Consider the following 16,549-nt stretch of genomic DNA (forward strand, 5'->3'; position numbering starts at 1 on the left):
GCAGGCCACTGGTCTGTTTCCTAGGGCAGGCTGCCATTCCCTGGTCCCGCCTCTGGACCTAGCTGAATGGCCCAGCGCATGCAGCCCTTCCCAAGAGCCAATCGCAGTGGTTTGGCCGATTCTGTTGTTGTTGAATGTAGCCTGGCTGCCTGGTTACAGAGAGTACCTGGGAGAAGGCCCAGGCTAGGGAGAAGATGATGGAGGCCAAAAATACTCTCATACACCTGAGCCTTGCTGTTTTTCTTGTGTTGTTGTTGTTTTTTTTTTTATCTGATCCCAGATTTCTTTTTATTCTTATGCTGTCTTCTAAGACGTAAGTGAAAATTCAGAGGACTAATCTGAAACATTTTTAAGTTCTGCAAGTGAGTCTGGGTGTATCATGATGAAATAATGTCCCCAAGGGGAGTCAAGAAAGGTTTAGCATTTGGTTATTTAAAGCAAGATGAGACTGAGGAAAAGATGTGGGTCTTGGTAGCAGTTTTGTGTTGGGAGAAAACGTGGATGAACTGAATGTGGAATCCAGTGCCCCTTTGCCTGAACAGTCTCATCTGAAAACACATATTATATTCAGTGTACTAGGGTTCCTTTTTCCCCACATCCTCACCAGCACTTGTCCTTTGTTTATTTCTTGATGGTAGCCATTCTGACAGGTGTGAGGTGATACCTCATTGTCCTTTTAATTTTCATCTCTCTGATGTTTAGTGACTTTGAGCATTTTTTTGTATGTCTCTTGGCCATCGGTATGTCCTCGAGCCTTCCTCTTTTGTTATCTGACTGCTGGGGTTGAAAAACCCCACCGCCAGGCTAGGTGTCAGGTTCATAAGTACATGACCCAAGGGAGCTATGTAGGGGGTGAGAATCACAGAGTGACCAGCAGGAGGAGCTTGACCTGAACTGCCCCTCCAGTGGGCATCCTCCGCCAGAAAAGAGCTGCTCTCACAGTAGCAGCAGCAGCAGCAGCCTTTGCTCTCAGTAGGATTGTCAGATGCTGTTTCTCCTGGATGTGTGTATTGATCTTCCTTTAGTAGAAAGTTAATCATTGCCTCTTTGTCCTTTTCACAGAAACAGGACCTCAAATATTTGCTTTTCTTGGTTTTTTTCCACTGCAGATAGTTGGGTGAGGAGGCAGAATTTTAATTGTGTGTGTGTGTGTGTGTGTGTGTGTGTGTGTGTGCATTTACTTTCTTTCTTATATCTTCGTGGAATGGATCCTGCTGCAAAGTCTCGATTCTAGGAGAGATCCCTCTAGGCCAGCTGTCCTGTGAAGATCTAGGTCTGAACGGAGTCAAAGGGCTTGAATATAAAAATATATATCTATATATACCTTTGCTCTTAAGAGGAAAAGCTGGTCTGTGACACCTAGGAGGGACTCATGTTGTCCATTGGAAGAATTTCAGAGCTGACAATTTGAACCCATTCTACTTGCTTTTCTGGCTTGCTTGGGTAGTGACAATTTGGGAGAGAGGCAGGTCTGAGTGACTGTGAAGACACTGGAAGCAGGATTTATTACTTTGAAACTCAGCAAGCATTTCTAGAGCACCTACCCTGCGAAGTGGTGGAGTTTCACCACTTCAGGATGGCGGCCCCTGGAGTTGAGCAATGCAGTGGCCTACTGTGACCCTCATTAGATGCCATTGGAATATGGGGTGCTGGATGATAAGGCAGAAAGTAGATCAGATCTCCTTGGAGTGGATTATGATCTAGTTAAAGAGACAGTTCTCAATTGTAAAGGTTTGATGGAGTCATTACAGAGCACCATCTTTCCCTGCCTGTGAACAGAACTGATTGAGAGAGATGTAGAAATTGGGCAAATGGAGGATAAAACATCATCTTTATGACTAGTAAAGCTGATCCTGGAAAATGTAGTTCATATCTGTGGGCAAGAGAGTTTTGTGAAAATAAAGGGAACCTCAACTAAAATAGAGTTGGGAGGGCCTGTAGGAGGAGCTCTCACAGCCATCCACTCATGATCAATTACCCCAAACAGGAAGAGACCCATACTTTGCATCTCCAACAAGAAGTTTCTACTTGCCTACCCTGGCCTGGCAACAGCTCAGCCCTTTCAATAACTCTGCCAGTGAAAACCACTGCACTTGGAAATCCCAGCTTTCTCCAATGTTTGTAAAAGTCCCTCCCAACGCACACCCCCATCTCTTTCCTCTTAAAAAAAAACACACGTTTCTCTCCTTTGTTCTCCAGACTTGCCTGTGGTTTTGCCATAGCTTCCATGTCTGGAATTGTAATTCTTTGTTATCCCTGAATAAGCCCATTTATGCAGGTAAAATTACTGACTACTTTATTTTTTTTTTAGGTCAACAGTTTCTTAAAATGAATCCTGGAATTAGACAGACTTGCCTACCCATCCCAGGTACCATGGGAGAACTTCAGTTCTCCTCCTAGCAGCCATCCGCTCTGTCCTTTGACACCCCCTCTCCCCGCAACATGTATAAAATGGAGGAGCAGAGCAGAATGCAGATTAATCTCTAAGAAAGTAGAGGGGGAGAAGTGGTCAAGCTGCCCATGTCTAATTCTTGTCCCCCAAATTAGCAGCCCAGGAAAAAGGCCTGGAGTGTTACATTGAAAGATATCCCTGTACAGAGAAACATCAGATTAGAGAAAAGAAGGTTCCTCTCTCAACACGTTCAAATGATCAGCTGGAGACAAACTCTAAGGCAATAAAGACCAACTATACAAATTTTTGGTACAAGATATACTAGTATATTTAGATACTGAAAAGGGATGATCAAAATAGCATTTGTTTAATAGGGGAACATTTCTGGAAGCAAGCAGTGGGTACAATTTAGTGAAGAGAAGCACTCAGTTTTAAACAGTCTGAACTGTTGAAATGGGGAGAATTCATGATGAGCTGGAACTGTGATAAAATGGAGTCCCCCCCCCCCCCCCCCCCCCCCCCGCTCTCATGATCTGGGAGATGTAGGTTGTCATCAATTCCAGTAGTCATGAATGGAATATAAAGATTAGATGGTACAGCCCCAACGGGAATGTTCACAGGCCGATAGAGCACAGTGGAGGACCCATGGTGGCAGCTGTGAAGGGGAGGGTGCTGGGGACTCCAGCAAGACAGGGCTGCTGGTGTTAGACTTCAATCATGGCTGTCCTCTCATCTGATTTATAACTTCGATAAATTAGAAGTGCTTTCTGGTTTACCACCTTAAACGAAAATCGCTTGAAGTTTTCTTTAGAGCAAAAAGAAAATGGTTTTTTGATTTGTTTGCTTTTTGTCTTACCAGCTAGGATACACCCGAGAGCTGTGGGTACATGGGCCCAGCTGGTGTGATGTTTTCTTTTTAGTTTTCCGTTGCTTAATTGAAAATGATTTTCAACCCCACAGCTTCTTAGGAGGGGACTGGGAGAAGCAGTAACACAGACTTTCCAAAAACAGTGGGATAATTCAGAGGCCACATTTTCTTGATTTTGGAAAGCCATTTGTGATCTTTGTATAGCGGATTTTTCTTTCAAAAACACATTTTTCTTAGTGACATTATAATCCGGTTGTCTTCTAAGAGCGCCCAGAAACTGGCAGCTGAAAATTATGGAAAGGGAAAATGGACAGCGAATTAAAATTAACTATAGATGAACCCATAGATAATTAAGGTTTAAGGTGAACAATTCTCTTTTAATCTATTTGCTGCCTGTTTTACATGGGTTCGTCATATTTATATAAGTGGTGTAGCTGGATATGTAAACTAGCTATTAAGTTAGACTGGCTAATCCTAATGTTAATCAAAGATGTCTGTCTATCTGTGTTGTATGATATGAAAGCTGATGTGATTGTGGGCAGAGAGACCCAGGTGGCCTCTTGGGGATCTATTTCCATCTCCAAGATTCATTGAGTTATTTGCTTTCTATCTCCTAAAATAAAGTAAAATAAATACTGAGCCCAGTGCCTGGAAGCTTCCCTAATACTTAACATAGAGAAATATTTATTGTATTTTAACTTGAAAATGGCTATCAAATAGTATGTAAAATTACTAGCCCAGTTATGCAAAATTCAACAAATAGTAGGTTCTTATATGCCCGATGCTGTTTTAGGGACTGGGAGACAAGAACTAGATAGGGAGGGATTTGTCATTGCTCTGTGTCTCATTTAATTTTGTATCACAGAATTGATCGGGGAGAGTTGCTGATGTCCTCTGGAGATAGAAAACACTTGTTTTCCCTCATTATGTTTTGGAAGCTGGAGACTGACTCTGTAGGTATTTGGCCGATACTTGAGTGGGTATATGAGAAGTCAGTGAGAGGAGCCCTGAGCTTCTCCTTCTGTGGATTAGGACAGTGCTTTGGAAGAGCTCATTTATCCCCTACTTTAGCTCAGGAGCAAGGACTAAAAGTTGAACCACTTTCACTGAGCTTCCTGAGGTACTAATGTAATCACAACCCCAAACCACCTGGAAAACTCCCTTTCTCGGGGAGCCTTTGCTGGAGAATCATTGAGGTGATTCTTTCCCTTCTCAATGTGTTGTCACTTGCTATTGTACCGGACCTTTAGAATTTTTATTTTGGGGAGAGAGACTCAGAAATACAGTTTCTGGTCCATGGTTGATGGAGCATATGGGCCACATTGGATGGATTCCCAAACTGGAAATTTGGGTTTGCATGGTTTGCCGGCCATGTGGGCAGTGCCCGTTCTGGCCCTGACTCTTTACTCCATCACATGGTCAAGTAAGTCTTTGTGTCTCTGGACCTTCGCTATTACCATACATTTGGAGGGATTTTTCAACCCATTTTCTCATAGTTTTACAAGGGTTAAGAGATCTGCGCTTACAACATTATTTTAACAGGAGAAAAGCCACACTAAGTAGTCACTATGAAGGTTTTTATTCCAGCAAGAAGAGAAATTAATGGCATAATAACCCCAGTACCTGAAGGAGTCAAGTGTTGTTTTTTTAAAAAAGAATTAATATTTGTAGCTATTCATTCTCAATTCTTTGCTTCCATAGCCCCTCAAATGAGAATGCAAATGACTGACCAGCCTTTTGATATTTCTTTCAGGGACACCTGTGTGGTTCTTTGTGAAAATTGCTCCAATTCGAAACGAACAGGATAAAGTGGTTTTATTTCTTTGCACTTTCAGTGACATAACAGCTTTCAAACAGCCAATTGAAGATGATTCATGTAAAGGTTTGTAATTCTGATTTGTATATTTGTGGCTTTTTTTTTTTGCCTGCATTGTGAACCTCATTACAGAGAATTTGAGGTTGCCAAGGAAATCTCTGCACAAAGATCAAGATTTAAACTTTGATAGTAAAGCATTTTATTGCTCTGGAATGTATTGAGGGAGGAGAAGGGGAGAATAAAAGCTTTGTTTAGGGAAGCATCTGAATCAGTTTTATACCTGTTCAGATCAATCCTTTCCAATGAAGTTTAGAAGAAGGTAGTTGGGCATCTCTGGCCTCATCAGAATCCTCTTGGGTTTTCACATGACAGATGTCAGTCACCTAAATGAGGTAGTCCTTGGCCACATTCATCTTTATATATACACACATCTTTAAATTTGACTGAGTTCTAGGATTTCAAGATTGTTAAAGTAGATTTTAGCCCATTTCTATCAGTGTGGTTGAGTAAGTCTGCAGCCATTTCATTTATTTGAAACATGCTATTAATGAGCATGAGTAACATTTCCATGTGTGTCATTTAATCAGCTGTGACCACAGATGTTACCATACACCTCAGCCATACCACATGCATGCATCGTTTGAATAATATTGGTGATTAGGAAAGGAGACGGCTCAGATTTCTAGAACAACTGCCCCCCTGAAGAGGCCCACTCATCAGGATATATAAAAGATGGCACGTTGTTCCCAGAGGTTTGGGATTCGAGGGTGTCATGGCATTCTTTTCCATCCCTCTTCCAAAGCGTCTACTCATGGTAACTGGGAGGCTAGGGGCGCATTCATACTGCAGTGCTCCCTGGCTCTGTGCCTGTGGTTGACTTCCCAGCTCTGCCAGAGAGCTCTGCGCCCATGGTTTCCTGCGACACAGCAGAGAGATGAGAGTGGAACCCAGAGGAGGCAAACTGGGGCCTATTATTCTCGATGTGACCAAATTGTGATTGTTAAATGGGAATTATAGGAGGAACTAAAAAGCATTAATTATGTGGATGCTCTCAGGGGCTGTGTACCGTGAGGATATTTAAAATCCTAGCACATTTGGATACTCACATTTACAGAGCTCAGAGCATAGTGCTGTGTATACCAGTCCATTTTTTTTTACTGATAGTGTAGTAAATCAATTTCAGCCTGCCTTTTGGTTTAAGACTACAGCAGATGTGAAGTCTCCCACCAGTGTCTCGGCCTCCTGCAGGCTCCCTTTCTCCTGCAGATGTGGGATTCCCTGCTTTCTAGTTTCTGACTGGAAGATTTCTCAGTGCAAGAGCTATTACTTGGTGATAGGCTCCCTCATGATTAAGTGACATCTTGCTGCCACCTAGAAAGGCCATTTGCTTTAACTGAATAAACTCACAAATAATATTTTAAAGGTAATCAGATATTGTGACACTTATTTTTGCAAGCTTTCTCTTAACAACGTAAACTGCGTGATTAGGTCGAGCCAGAATGTTTTCACCACCACTGGAACATTTTCAGGTGACATGTAGGTGCTATTTAGTGGGAAAGGCATACTCAATAGAGAACACGCCTCACATGTCACCTGTTGTCTGCATTTGATTCTCATGAAACCTGAAAGAAGAGATAAGTCACAATTTGTGTGATAAATGAGACTCACTTATATGAGTGATGTGGTGAGACTCACTTAGGTTTATTTTTCAGAAATAAAATGTTCCACTTCATTTAACCTGCTTCAATGATGTATTTCCTTCACACACACACACACACACACACGCGCGCGCACACACACTTTCGACCTCAATGTCGGCATGCTGCTAGTGGATCATGCCTAACGTCTCCTCCCGGACATGCTTTATAAGCCTGTCCATTTCAAAAGCCATGGCAGATATGTGTAGACCCTCCCACTTGTCATGTCGCTGTGCCCCTGGCCCACGCTGATTTGGTGGTCTGCTTAGGACAAGGTCAAATTTTATACTCGTCTGTTTATGATAGAAGAACGTGATCATTCTCCAGGCCTTGTTCATAAGCCTATAAACTGCAGTTCTGGCCTCAAGGACCAAGTCGAGATGGAAAATGTGCTGTCCTGTGGCTGGGTTGCTCTCTGACTTGACATTTCTCCTTGGACGTGCTCTCTCATTGTGAGATCCCACAGGTCCAGCGGCGGCGTCTTGGTCCCACACGTCCATCAGCATCCAGGGTCTTAAGAGTGTTGCTGACTTAGGCTTGTTTAAAAGATGCTTTCCCACCCTCTGATCAGTCTTTTTAAAAGCCACTTGGGCTGATTATCTCTAAAATGACTTTATTTTCTCTGATCATGCAGTGCCTAACTTTGGGCTTGGGAATGGGGCAAGTGCATCCTAATAGTGGATTTGAGAAATCATTTGGTGCCTAATATTTTCCCACAAACATCCCACAAGGGGTAAACACACGGCAATAGTCTATTTAACACTTGACGCCAAGTAACTGGCCTTTCTCCCAGAGCTCTGAGCACAGGTGATGGGCCCGGGAAAGGCTCTCTGAGCCCCCTCTTTCATTTAATATATAAGCTCTCATGATCCTTTTGATGAATTATCCAGGTCCTTGACTTCCTCTTCTTCTCTTTTCTGTCCATCTTTTGACTTATTCCCTTGCTCTCTGACAAAAAGTACTCACAGATGGTATGGAGCAGGCATGAAGGCCAAGCTAGGTTTGCTGCTTGAGAACAGCTCTGGGGCGTGTGCGTGTGTGTGTGCGTGTGCGTGTGCATGTGCATGTGTGTGTGTGTAGGCTGAATGAGAAAATGGAAATTCTTGGCTGAAATAAGAATCTGTGATGCTCCAGGGGTTTCATTTGTTTATCTCTTGCTTTCTGTCCTTATGGGTAATTGGGAATAGACTACAGTGTATTTTTCTCTGTCCCATTCTCCCTGCTGAGCCAGGAGCCTTGGGCAAGTGCGCAGGGAAGAGCCAGAGTGTAAGGCTCAGGCGCTTCTCTCTGCATTGCTCACCGAAGAATGAGTCACCCCTCTTGTTTTTTTCTCAGACCCCCACCAAGTAATCTCACATTAAAGGAGCAAACCCATTTTCAAAGATGCACATAATGTCTTCTAAATGTATAGTTAAACTTGAGCCAAATGCAGACAACAAAAGGAATGGAAAACTCCAGAGGAGATTTTTGAAGGCCAGAGATTTAGAATATTTGGAGATGAGAGCTCTGGCAAGCGGTGGTAACTGCCGGCCTGTTTTAATGTGTCTTCATGTGGGAGATTTGTGAGGCACTCGGGAAAGAAACAGAGTAATGGATACAAGCCACAGGCCCCTTCTTCCCACCCCCCCTCCCAGTATTAACATTCTATCTTATTCCCTTAGGATGATGGAAAGGTGATGATATAGTGACTGCTACTTGAAGACATCATTGTAGATTTTGGGTTATTTGTTCCTTGGTAGGGAAAAGATGGGGGAGGAAGACTTGAGGACATTTAGGCAGTGTCCACATTGACCATCCATCCTGGCCCCATGTGTCCATTGTTCCCTTCTGGACATTGGGTTATGGTACCAGCTCCTCTCAGAGAATCTGTGACTCTACAGATTAGGACAGCCTTCCCACGGGGGTGAGGACACCTTACAGGGGTTCTCTGCAGCTTCTACTCAAAGTCACGGGCATGAGTTCCCAGGGAGGGGCCTGTAGATGTCTTTCCTGGTATCCCTGGACCTACTCTCAGAGGAGCTGGAGTTCCATTTCTTCTGGTTTGGGAAGGATTCAGGGCCATTCTTCTGCTTAGCTGCATTGTCCTCTGGATTCGGAGTCTGTGTTGGGAAGGTGCTCCAGGGTAGCACTTGGCCGATGAGGTTTCTGCAGCCAGGCACTGAATACTGCCAAACTTTAAAGGACAAAAAATAAAATCGCCCTGTCCTGATTTTAGCTGTCATGGAAAAATAGTTGCATGCTCTGTTTATTTGCTGGGGACCCTCAACCCCAAGGTTGACCTTGAGAACCCCGACAGGCTTTCAGGGGTTCCGTGAGGCAGTTGCCTTGGTCAACCTTGATGCAAATGGGTTGTTGGATTTTGGAAGGGACAGTTGTCTTTGGGGACCTTAAACAGATCACCCATATGTCTTAAATTCTCAGTAAAGATCACTCATACATCCTAGATTCTGGGTATCAAGTGGGCTGGATTAGAAAAAGATCAGTATTGTCCTTTTCCTGGATAGACTGACGAGTCCAGATGGCCAAGGAGGCCTCGAGACAACCTCCGCTATAGCCCATCAATCAGAGCCCATTTGTTTTACGAGGCAAATGCACCCTGACTGTGGGGAGGTAGAGTAGTTTAATTTTCACTTCACAGATGAGATAACTAAGCCCAGGTAACTTGTTGGGGATTACAAAGCTGGAGGCAGAGATGGGATTTGTATCCAGATTCTTTCTGGGACTCTGGATCCTGAGTTCAGTCCGAGTCTCTCTGAGTTTCTTGTTTTAAGGGGACCTGTCACCAACTGTCCTTCCCCCAATCCCAGAGCAGACTAAAGACTGCCCGTGCTTTCTCCCCACGGATTAAATTCATTTTTTATTCTCCTGGCCTTGGAGAATGGAATGGCCGATTGTCAGCTTGTTCGTTTGAAACCCAGGGTGAGCTGGGTCTCTGCTAGATCAGATGCGGGGGTTGAGCTCAGTCACAAGGTCAGAGAAGCATCGCGATTGCCTCTCGTGTCTGGCCAGAAAGCCTTGGTCCAGATTGGAGAGATCTGGGTTCTAGACTCTTTCTAGGTGTCTAAGCACCCCGTGCCTCAGTTTCCCTTTTGTAAACAAGTGCTAAAACCTGCCCAAAGTCATAATGAGGATACAGTGAGAGTGCAGGGGAAAGCGGCACAGATTTGAGCATCTCTGTGTGCTTTTCTGAGCAGCAAGGCTTCATTGTGACCATGGGGAGGGAGCTCAGGAAGCCATGGGGTGTCTGCTTCTGACAGTGTAACTTGTGGTGTGACTGTCCGTGTACCTTCAGGACGTGGCTGAACCTGTCTCTTTTCTTTTCTGCATGCTCCAGGCTGGGGGAAGTTTGCTCGGTTGACCAGAGCGCTGACAAGCAGCAGGGGTGTCCTGCAGCAGCTGGCTCCCAGCGTGCAGAAAGGCGAGAACGTGCACAAGCACTCCCGCCTGGCCGAGGTAAGGGCGAGGGTCATCTCATCTTATACTTCACTTCTGTGGGGCCCAGGGGCTGAGTAAATGGTGCACAGTGAGTGTGCTGGCTTGGAGGGGACCTTCGGGATCCCCAGACTCTCAACCCGGCTGGGCTGCATACCACGATGTATGACTTTGGGTAAGTGACTAAACTCCCATCTGTAAAAGGGACTGCAGACAGCTCTATTCCAAGTTGCTTGAGCTTACATGTGTCAATTCACTTTTTTGAAGGAGTAGGGAAGGAGCTAGAAGTGCTATATATACGAAAGGGGGTTGTACCTATAGACCATAAATATATATATATTTGAACAATATATAGGATCAGAGGAAAAGAAGATACAGGAAGCAAAAAGAAAATAAAATCACGTATGATCCAATTAACCAGGGTGGTATTCTCCCTTTTGCTGGGACAAGTCCTTGGGTGATATTCACACTTTTTGGTATCCTGTAATTTAAATACTTAAAATATATAAACTTAACTATAATTAATACATCTTACATTAGATGATGAGGGGATAAGAGAAGGAAGAAAATAAAAGTATTTGCTTAGCATATATACACAGGTATATGTTTTATATAAACATTCATAACAAAATCAAAGATATTCATAACTCAACCTGCTCTGTAGTTTTCTCCACTTAACTTAATACCCTCTAATGTACTATACAGTTTACTTATTTATTGTGTTTATTGTCCACTAATGTGTCCTAAGCACTTAAAACAGTGCCTGGCACATAGTACGTGCTCATCAGTAGTAAGTGTTTTTTAACTGATCAAATGGATAAAAAAGGAGGAAAGGATGTTAGTGTTTTTGTCTACCTGTCTTGCATAAGAAATTGCTCATTGCTTGGCAATGTGAGGCAAACATCTGAGTCACATCCCAGGGGCTAGTAAATTTTAGTTAACTTGGCAACAGGCTTGCCAATTTTATGGATCTTTCCGAAGAACCAGCTTTTGATTTTGTTGATTTTCTCTAATGGTTTTCTGTTTTGAATTTTATTGATTTCTGCTCTAATTTTTATTATTTCTTTTCTTCTGCCTACTTTGGATTTAATTGGCTGTTTTTTCCTAGTTTCCTAAGGTGGGAACTTAGATGATCAATTTTTGATCTTTCTTCTTTTCTAATATATGCATTCAGTGCTATAGATTTCCTCCTAACCGCTGCTTTCACTGCAGGCCACACATTTTGATAAGTTGTGTTTTCATTTTCATTGGCTTCAAAATATTTTTAAATGTGTCTTGAGATTTCTTTGATCATGTGTTATTTAGAAGTGTGTTGTCCAAATATTTTGGGATTTTACAGCTATCTTTCTGTTATTGACTTCTAGTTTAATTTCATTGTGGTCTGAGAGCAGACATTGTGTAATCTTTACTCTTTTAAGTTTGTGAAGGTGTGTTTGATGGCCCAGAATGTGGTCTAGCTTGGTGAATGTTGCAGGTGAGCTGAGAAGAAAGTGTATTCTGCTGCTGTTGTCAGATATATCCAGGTGATTGATGGTGTTATATAGATCCTTACTGATTGTCTGCCTGCTGGTTCTGTCCATTTCTGATAGAGGGGTGTTCAGGTCTCCAACTCTAATAGTGGGTTTATCTATTTCTCCGTCTGGTGCTATCAGTTTTTGCCACACGATTTTGATGCTCTGTTGTCTGGTGCATTACCATTAAGGATTGTTATGTCTTCTTAAAAATCGACCTCTTTTTCATTATGTAATGCCCTTCACTATCCCTGATAACTGTTCTTGCTTTGAAGTCTGGTCTGTCAGAAATTAATATGGCTACTTTAGCTTTCTTTTTTTTCGTTTCTTTTTTTGTTGTTGTTAATCTATACCCAAGGATTTTTTTTTTTTTTTTTTTTTTTTTTTAGAGAGAGAGAAGTGGAAGAGATGGAGAGGAAGAAAGAGAGTGAGAGTGAGAGAGAGAAACATCAATGTGAGAGAGACACATTGATTGGTTGCCTCCTGCATGCACCTGCACTGGGGCTGGGGATCAGGTATGTGCCTTTGACCAGCAATTGAACCTGCCACTCTTTGGTGCATGGGCTGATGCTCTAACCACTTAGCATACCGGCCAGTCCTCTAGCTTTCTTTTGATTAGTGTTAGCATGGTATATATTTCTTCGTTCTTTTATTTTAATCTATATGTGTATTTATATTTCAAGTGGATTTCTTATAAACAACATATAATTGTCTCACTTTTTGATCCACGTTTACAATGTCTGGTGTGATTGGCACATTTAGACTATTGATGTTTAAAGTGATTATTGATATAGTTGGATTAATATTTACCATATTAGTTCTTTTCTATTTGTGCCCTTGTTCTTTGTTCCTGTTTTGTCTTCCACTCTTTTTCTGCCTTTTGTAGTTTTAATTAAGCATTTTGTATGATTCTGTTTTCACTCCTTTCTTAGCACATCAATTATACTTCTTTTCTTTTCTTTCTTTCTTATTTTTTTTTTAGTGGTTGTCCTAGAGGTTGCAGTGTACATTTACAAATAATCCAGGTCTACTTTCAAGTAACACTGTGCTGCTTATAACAAAATATTCCTAATTCCTCTCTCCTGTCGTGTGTGTGTGTGTGTGTGTGTGTGTGTGTGTGTGTGTGTGTTTTGGTTATTTATCCAGCTAGGTGTCCTCTGAGCTTCCTGGCTCTGTAGTTTTGTGTCTGACATGAATTTAGAGAAATTCTCAATCGTTATTGCTTCAAATGTTTTTTCTGTTTCTCGCTCCTCCCTCGGTATTCTCATTACCTGTATCTGAACACCTTTTGTAGTTGTCCCACAGTGCTTGCACATTCTGTTCTATTTTGGGGAGTCCTTTTTCTCTTTGTGTTTCAGTTTTGGAGGTTTCTATTTGACATAGCCTCAAACTCAGAGATATTTTTCCTTAGCTGTGTTCAGTCTCCTAATGAGCTCCTTCAAGCCATTCTTCATTTCAGTTACAGTGTTTTTGTTTTTTTCTTGGAATTTCCATTTCTCTGCTTACATTATCTACCTGGTTTCATGTGTTACTTTTTCCATGAGAGCCCTTAGCCTATTAGTCCTAATTGTTTTAAATTCCTGATCAGATAATTCCAACATCCCTGAATGTCTGGTTCTGTTGCTAGCTCTGGCTCTTCACATTGTGTGGGTTTTTTTTGCCTGTGAGAATGCCTTGCAACTCTTTGTTGACAGCTGGACAGGATGTACTGGGTAAAAGAAATGGGCAAAGAGGCCCTCAGTGATGTGGTGGTGAGGTGTGGGGGAGAAGAAACATCTATAGTCCTGTGAATAGCTCCTGCAGTGATCCGCCCCCCTGGGCTGTGCACTTCACATATCTATGAAAGAATAGGGAAGGAGGCAGTCTAAGGTCAGGGAAGCATCAGGCCACAGTGCAGATCTGAGAGAGGCCGTGCCATTCCCACAGTGCCCGCTGCAGCAGAGATGCGAGCTCGAGGAGTCCTGTACAGGGACTCAGCCACCTCCTCGCCCAGCTATTGGCAGGTGCTTCCCTGGAACGCTCAGGTTTCTGTCCTTAGGAAGCTAACAGGAGTCCGTCCGCTAACTGCACTCCTGCAGTGGGGCAGAGAACCTTTTCTGGAAGCGGAATCTGAGAGGGCACAGCTCCGAGTGCCACCACCTCGTCACTGTCACTCCTTCTGCCTCGGGAGGAAGTTGTGGCCGGTGTATGATCCACTCTGTGTGTGGCCTTCAGGTAGGAGTGACCCCACCGGGATTTGGTCTGGCTGGGACGACTCTAGTGACAGCCGCTCTCTCCATGGAGCAGCTGTGGGCAAGATGTGGAGGGAAGCCACCTTTTCTGTCACATCTTCTCACTTCTTCCCTGAGAAGGAGCCAGGTCAAGATATAACCTGACGTATGCACTTGTGGCTAGAGGGCAGGTACATCCATTCCACCATGCCAGGGATGTAAGTGCTGCCTGGCTCACAGCTCCTGATACTCACCAACTCATTACAAGATCTTGTAGCCGCCCCGTGTGCTTCTGTTTCTCATGTAGATGACAGGAGTAATGGACTGAGACAGCGGTACAGGTTACAACTCATTTGGCAACTTATTTAGCTGTGTGATTTGGGGCAAGTCATTTCACATCTAAGAGCTTCCGTTTCTTCCTCTTCCTTCTCTTCAAAGGGAGGTAGTATATGTTCAAATGCGAACATGTACCCATTAGATTAATGAGGCGTAAGGAAGATTCTGAGTGCCAACATGTTGGCATATAGTAAATGCGCAATAATATTAGATTTTGACTCTTGGTTCTTTATATCCCTTTAGAAAAACTTTCTTAAGTTTCAGAAATAAAACAGATTCTTTATCAGATTTTAAAGCATAGAGGTATATGAAGTAAAAAGTGAAAGCTTACTGTTTCTTAGAAGTAATTATTTTTTAACAGAGCATGATGTTATTACAGATATTTATATATAGGATTTATATCGCTTTTTTAAATAAAAATTTGGGTCATACTATACATATTATTTTCTAATTTGCTTTCTTCCCCACTTACTGGTATATTTGGGATATTTCCCTAAGAGCACATATCCCCTTTATACTTTTAAAAATATAGGTTTTTATTTATTTCAGAGAGAGGAAAGGAGAGGGATTGAGAGATAGAAACATCGATGATGAGAGAGAACCATTGATTGGTTGCCTCCTGCATGCCCCCCACTGGGGAATCAAGCCCACAATTTGGGCATGTGCCCTTACCAGGAATTGAACAGGAACCTCTTGTTCAATTGTTGAGCATGGGTCAATGCTCAACCATTGAGCCACACCAGCCCCTTTATTCTTTTTAATGGTTGCTTTGTATTCTGTTGCATGACTATATCCAAACCTGTTTAGCTCTCCTCCTGTGGATGCATATTCAGGTTGTTACTAATCTTCAATACTTACAAAGAATGTGTCAGTGAGTCTCCTTGTATGTATAATTTTGGTTTTAATTTAGAAATATTTCAAGCTTTCAGAATAGTAGAGAGTAATTTGACCAACATTCATTTACTAGTAAATGTTAGTTTCTCACTTCAGATTCTTTTTTAAAAATTTAAATATTACAGGTAAAAATCTGGTCCCTTTAGAAGTTATTCCCAGAAATAATAACCATACTGAAGTATGTCTGCTTGCTACTGAATTGTTAATGTTTTTATTGTTTACATATTTATCTGTAAAACAGAGAGTGTGATTGCGTTTTTAATGTATTTACACAAATTATATCACACCGGTACTTTACAACTTTCATTTTACAGACAACATTTATTTTTGAAAGCTTTTTATTGTGCAATCATTATAGACTCACAGAAAGTTGCAAAACTAGTACAGAGTGTCCTGTACCCTTCACCTAGCTTCCCTCGATGGTAACATCTTATATAACTATAGTACCATATCAAAACCAGGAAACTGACATGTGTAGGATATTGCTAATTAAACTAAAGACCATATTCAGATTTCATCAGTTTTTATATGCACTCACTTGTGTTGATGTGTGTGTAGTTCTATGCAATTTTATTTCATGTATAGCTTTGGAGAGCCACAACTACCACCAAAATCCAGACCTGTTCCAACACCACCAAGGAACTCTGTTATATAACCCCTTTATAGTCACATCCACATCCTTTCCCTACCCCCTGGAAACCATTCATTTGTTTTTGATCTCTGTAATTCTTCTATTTTGAGAATGTTATATAAGTAGAATGACATAGAATGAATCTTTTGTGATTAGCTTTCACCAGTGTAGTGTCCTTAAGATCAACCCAGGTGCATGTAGCAATGGTTTGTTCTTTTTCTATTGTGTGGCTATACCACAGTTTGTGTAACCATTCACCCATTAAATGACAGTTGGGTGTTTCCAGGCTTTAGCTGTCTGAATAAAACTGCTATGAACGTACAGATGTTTGTGTGAACATAGGTTTTCTTTTCTCTGAAATGAATGCCAGTAAGTATGACATATGTGTGTGTTTGTGTATGCATGTACATGTAGATTTAGTTTTATAGGAAGCTGCCAAACTCTTTGCCAATTTTAGTTGGTTGTATCATTTTACATACCCACCATAATGTAGGAGAGATCCAGTTTCCTGTATCTTTCATGTAGATTTAGTTTTATAGGAAGCTGCCAAACTCTGCCAATCTTAGTCGGTTGTATCATTTTACATTCGCACCATAATGTAGGAGAGATCCAGTTTCCTGTATCTTTGCCAGCATTTGTATTGCCATTCTTTTTATTTTAACCATGCTAAGCAGTAGTATCTCATTGTGGTCTCAGTTTGCATTTTATTCATGGCTAGAGATGCTGAGCATCTTTTCATGAGCCTGTTTTCTAACCATATAT

General features: G+C 42.0%; 1 protein-coding gene across 1 annotated transcript in view; it reads left to right on the forward strand.

The window, feature by feature from the left end:
- KCNH1 (potassium channel, voltage gated eag related subfamily H, member 1) overlaps positions 1-16,549 on the forward strand; it is a 261,433-nt gene that overhangs the window by 27,838 nt on the left and 217,046 nt on the right. The window contains exons 5-6 of the mRNA XM_005866243.2: positions 5,014-5,142; positions 10,108-10,226. Coding sequence (XP_005866305.1) covers positions 5,014-5,142; positions 10,108-10,226 — 248 coding nt within the window. The remainder of the gene's footprint in view (positions 1-5,013; positions 5,143-10,107; positions 10,227-16,549) is intronic.

This window comes from Myotis brandtii, unplaced genomic scaffold (genome assembly GCF_000412655.1).
Source record: "Myotis brandtii unplaced genomic scaffold, ASM41265v1 scaffold2254, whole genome shotgun sequence".
In the NCBI taxonomy this organism is placed as follows: domain Eukaryota; kingdom Metazoa; phylum Chordata; class Mammalia; order Chiroptera; family Vespertilionidae; genus Myotis; species Myotis brandtii.